The sequence below is a fragment of the Corythoichthys intestinalis genome, chromosome 8 (assembly GCF_030265065.1).
Source record: "Corythoichthys intestinalis isolate RoL2023-P3 chromosome 8, ASM3026506v1, whole genome shotgun sequence".
NCBI lineage: Eukaryota > Metazoa > Chordata > Actinopteri > Syngnathiformes > Syngnathidae > Corythoichthys > Corythoichthys intestinalis.
The window spans coordinates 24,601,387-24,606,450 of NC_080402.1; the positions used below are offsets into that span (position 1 = coordinate 24,601,387).

Below are 5,064 nucleotides of genomic sequence, written 5' to 3' on the forward strand. Positions count from 1 at the left end.
CGGGTCCGATTGTTCCAATAAGTGTATTTCATCTCTTCAACTGTAAAAAAGTGAAGACATATGACGTCACACCTGGGTCTCAGTCTACACAGGCTCGGTGAATGCGGCCAGAAAGAGAGAATAAAAAAGATCTCCCAATACTGCATTTCCCTAGCTCCAGCAATCTGAACACACCTTGGTCGCTCGCTAAACATTCTTTGAGAGATTGCTCCCCTCGGTGACCGTTAAGAGACTGTTTTTGGACCGAGTCAAAACTTTGAGGAGACCGTGGCGACCCATGAGATTGCTGATTGATCATTAAGAAACCTTGGGGCCTGCTGGGCTCTCATTAGAAGACTAGTGACACTATATCGTTGTACAGTGGGTGCTCAAGAAAGAAAAAAAGAAAACTTGGTTTGAAAACAGACACGAGATTGCACTTTTCAATGTTTCAGTTGTTTTAATCGTGCTCAGTTTAATCAGTCTCATCTCATTCACCTCAAACATTAGGTGTATCAGCTCAGATTATTCATGTTTTATAAAACTGTCATACAGAAATAACAGCCAGATAGGATCTACATCTCTGAAATCCACTAACGACTCAATGTACACACATATGGAAGGGTAGAAGTACAGGGTACATCATCCCAGCATTTGTTCACTGTGGACAGAAATAAAAAGTCATTTTTACTTCAAAGAATCACAATTGAGATCAGCTTTATAAGACAATAGGAGTCATATAAAGAATATTGCAATATGATCTTGATGAAATAATGAAAAAATTAAACAGTAACTAATCTTCAAAACTTTCAGATATCCTTCAGTGAGACTTACCACCAGTATTTATCTGTAGACAACACTGTGCGAGTTCATTGTCTGGTTTGAGTGGACACCAGAATCTTGCAATCATTGGTGTACCATCCATCCAGAACCAGGCTCCTGACTGTAAAACCAACGATCAATTTGTTCATGCACTTTTGCTCCAATATATAATTCACATATTCTTTAAATCTAGTGTCTTATGATTTATTACAGCTTGGCAATCTGTTCCTCCGACCCACGCAGGTGCACTGTTAGCCAGGGTTTGAATGAAGGTGTTTTCGTCATCATTGCGTATAGATGCAAGGTTCCCTCCCAACTGCTGGCAATTCGCCTACAGTGGTTACAACCAGAGAAACAGTTTAGACTCATCCAATGCATCATCTTCAATCAGCTTGACAAAGGGATCAAATAATAACCTCAGCATCAACCCAGGTCTTGACATTATTATCGAAGAAGTAACAACGATCTTTATGTTCGGTCCAGCCGGGCGGACAAGGTGCTGCCGCCAAGTGAGTACTATTAACATCTGGCCAAACAGAAAAAGAGTGGGTGAGTGCAATACCTCTGTTGATTACGTGATGACCACACGTGAGCCGATACTCACCCAGAGCTGTAGCCAGTGCCACAATGGCACAAAAAACTAAAGATACGGACAGCATTTTGGTGAAGAATTCAGATGAAGACAATGGCCTGAGAAAAACCTGTTGAAATAGAATTATATCAAAAAAAGGTTCACTGTAGTCGTCTGAATGAGAGAGATTTCATAAAGGATGTGAATGCAAACCTGCGGATGAGGGCTCCTTGTTCAGATGTCCTGTGCACAATTTGTGGACAAGACCTGCTCTTATATACTGTCAGTCAACCTTCAAAAGTTTGTCCAGTTTGATTCAACAAGTCAAGGACATCCCTCGGTGTTGCTTTGTATTTGTACAATATTGTGTACTTATTTCACAACATAAATAATCATTGAGATACATTATGGTCTTAAGCTTAGACTGTTGAAAAATGAAAAAGATTTGAAAGATAAGAACACAGAACAGTAGGATCAAATGACAGTATTGCTCAAATATTTGACCGAAGAAACAGAGCTGAAATAATGAAATATAATATAGATTCTACCATTGTGCAATATTTGCTGACAGGAATCGTCTGTCAAAAGCGTTATTACTGTAATATCTCAGCTGATTTGTTTACATTGCAAATAATTTATTTATTGTATCCATTGTACTTATTTCATGTTTCATAAATTACCAAACGTATCACATTAAACAAACATTTACATCAAGGTAAATACCAATCGTTCATCTAAAGTGCAACAATGCCAAATCCTCAGATATCAACAACAGTAAAAGTAACCATGACTGAGGTCAGTCAACAGGAGCAAACTGGAAATGACATGGTACATTGCAACTGCCAGTCAGCCTCTGAGCAATATTTGCAGACAGTTGTTGATAGAAAATCTCATCGGACTTTGATTTGCATGATTTGACAGTTGATTGGCTGTGCACGTACAGTTGTGGTCAAAAGTTTACATACACTTGTGAAGAACATAATGTCATGGCTCTCTTGAGTTTCCAGTTATTTCTACAACTCTGATTTTTCCCTGATAGAGTGATTGGAACAGATACTTCTTTGTCACAAAAAAACATTCATGAAGTTTTGTTCTTTTATGACTTTATTATGGGTGAACAGAAAAAAGTGATCAAATCTGCTGGGTCAAAAATATACATACAGCAGCGCTAATATTTGGTAACATGTCCCTTGGCCATTTTCACTTCAATTAGGCACTTTTGGTAGCCATCCACAAGCTTCTGGCAAGCTTCTGGTTGAATCTTTGACCACTCCTCTTGACAGAATTGGTGCAGTTCAGTTAAATTTGATGGCTTTCTGACATGGACTTGTTTCTTCAGCATTGTCCACAAGTTCTCAATGGGGTTTTGGGAAGGCCATTCGAAAACTTTAATTCTAGCCTGATTTAGCCATTCCATTACCACTTTTGATGTGTGTTTGGGGTCATTGTTCTGTTGGAACACCCAACTGTGCCCAAGACCCAATCTTTGGGCTGATGACGTTAGGTTATCTTGAAGAATTTGAAGGTAATCCTCCTTCTTCACTATCCCATTTACTCTCTGTAAAGCACCAGTTACATTGGCAATACAGCCCCACAGCATAATACTACCACCACCGTGCTTGACGGTAGGCATGGTGCACTTGGGGTTAAAGGCCTCAACTTTTCTCCTCCAAACATATTGCTGGGCATTGTGGCCAAACAGCTCGATTTTTGTTTCGTCTGACCACAGAACTTTCCTCCAGAAGGTCTTATCTTTGTCCATGTGATCAGCAGCAAACTTCAGTCGAGCCTTAAGGTGCCGCTTTTGGAGCAAGGGCTTCCTTCTTGCACGGCAGATGCAAAACACGCTTGACTGTGGACACTGACACCTGTGTTCCAGCAGCTTCTAATTCTTGGCAGATCTGCTTTTTGGTGATTCTCGGTTGAATCTTCACCTTCCTGACCAAATTTCTCTCAGCAGCAGGTGATAGCTTGCGTTTTCTTCCTGATCGTGGCAGTGACAAAACAGTGCCATGCACTTTATACTTACAAACAATTGTTTGCACTGTTGCTCTTGGGACCTGCAACTGCTTTGAAATGGCTCCAAGTCACTTTCCTGACTTGTTCAAGTCAATGATTGTTCAAGTCAATAATCAGTCACAAGAAATTGCTAATTCGTGTTGCTGTATGTATGTTTTTGACCCAGCAGATTTGATCACTTTTTTCTGTTCACCCATAACAAAGTCATAAAAGAACCAAACTTCATGAATGTTTTTTGTGACAAAGAAGTATCTGTTCCAATCACTCTATCGGAGAAAAATCAGAGTTGTAGAAATAACTGGAAACTCAAGAGTGCCATGACATTATGTTCTTCAAAAGTGTATGTAGAATTTTGACCACAACTGTATAAGTGATTTGAAAAATAAGGCAGGAACGTCATTGATTTGTGCCCCTCTGTCGCTTCTTCACTTTAATAGAGCTATATGTGAGAAATACATTTCAGTTCATCAAAAGGCCCGAATATTTCAATAGACATTAAAGAAACATTATTTTTTCAAATACTCCTAACAAAGCTTCTCGATGGTAAAGCCTATGTAGATTTTCCCATCTTAAAAGTTGATTGTCAGTGTTACGTCCCAGTCTAGGGGTAAACAGGACACAACACCCACTGGCGCTCCTCCTGTCCCACCCCTGCCCAGAAATGAGCAGAATCAGTTCCAGACAGTATAACCATGGCACGAGCAAGCAAAGATGCAGCAAGAATGCTTGTTGAGCGTGTCACTTTAGGACAGAACTAGACTAGAGAGGAGTGGGAAAGTGTCAACATTCAAGGAGACTTACTGTAATGTCTTCTGGTGTGCCAGGCAGAGATCCTAATATAGAAGTTCAATGTCCCCTTTGTACATTGCATGACAAATATTCACCAGGGCTGAGAACGAAAGTGGTATTTTGTATGTGGCACACTTGATTTTGCCATGTGGCTTTTTTTGCTATATGGCAAAATGGGTTTTGCAATTTGGCCTTTTTTTTCCATGTGGCAAAATGTATTTTGCCATGTGGCAAAACATTTTGCAATGTGGCAAAATTGATTTTGCCACGTGGCATTTTTTTGCCATGTCGCAAAATGTATTTTGACATGTGGCATTTTTTGGTACAGTATGTGGCAAAATGGATTCTGGTTTGTGGCTTTTTTTATTGCTATGTGGCATTTTTGCTGGCCATGCACGTCCATGCCATTGATGGCTATGCACGTACAAATTTTTTATTCATTTTAAATGACATGATTTTTGACCATACATTTACCGTTACAGTGCCTTGACATTCAACTGGCAACCAAGTCAGGCAATGCCACTGGCGGCTATGCATGTCCAAATTTTCCATTCATTTTAAATGACAGAAAAACATGTGGTTGTGATTTTTTGACCATTACAGCACATTGACATTCAACTGGCACCCAAATAACGCTATTCCATTGACGGCTATGAACGTCCAAATTTTCCATTCATTTTAAATGGCAGAAAAACATGTGGTTGTGATTTTTGACCATACACTTTACATGAAAGCGCATTGACATTCAACTGGTACCTAAGTAAGGCTATGCCATTGATGGCTATGGACATCCAAATTTTCCATTCATTTTATATGGCAGAAAAACATGTGTTATACCAAAAAAAAAAGCCAAATCCAAAAAATACAAAATAAAAAGCCACATA

At 39.5% G+C, this 5,064-nt stretch overlaps 1 protein-coding gene across 1 annotated transcript; it reads right to left on the reverse strand.

Annotated features, from left to right (window-relative positions):
- Positions 1 to 419: 419 nt before the first annotated feature.
- LOC130920801 (type-2 ice-structuring protein-like) lies at positions 420 to 1,655 on the reverse strand. Its single transcript, XM_057844258.1, has 6 exons — positions 1,586 to 1,655; positions 1,406 to 1,502; positions 1,218 to 1,327; positions 1,013 to 1,132; positions 814 to 922; positions 420 to 640 (listed from the first exon to the last, which is right to left on the reverse strand). The coding sequence occupies exons 2-6, from the start codon at positions 1,458 to 1,460 to the stop codon at positions 573 to 575; spliced, it is 462 nt and encodes a 153-aa protein (XP_057700241.1). The 5' UTR covers positions 1,461 to 1,502; positions 1,586 to 1,655; the 3' UTR covers positions 420 to 572.
- Positions 1,656 to 5,064: the final 3,409 nt, after the last annotated feature.

What these genes read in the sequence shown, in the direction of transcription:
- LOC130920801 (XM_057844258.1), bottom strand. Translation starts at nt 1,460, where the DNA reads ATGCTGTCCGTATCTTTAGTTTTTTGTGCCATTGTGGCACTGGCTACA. An exon ending in AGACCTGGGTTGATGCTGAG is followed by an intron (nt 1,133 to 1,217) that starts GTTATTATTTGA and finishes TAACCACTGTAG; the next exon opens with GCGAATTGCCAGCAGTTGGG. An exon ending in GAGGAACAGATTGCCAAGCT is followed by an intron (nt 923 to 1,012) that starts GTAATAAATCAT and finishes TTGGTTTTACAG; the next exon opens with TCAGGAGCCTGGTTCTGGAT.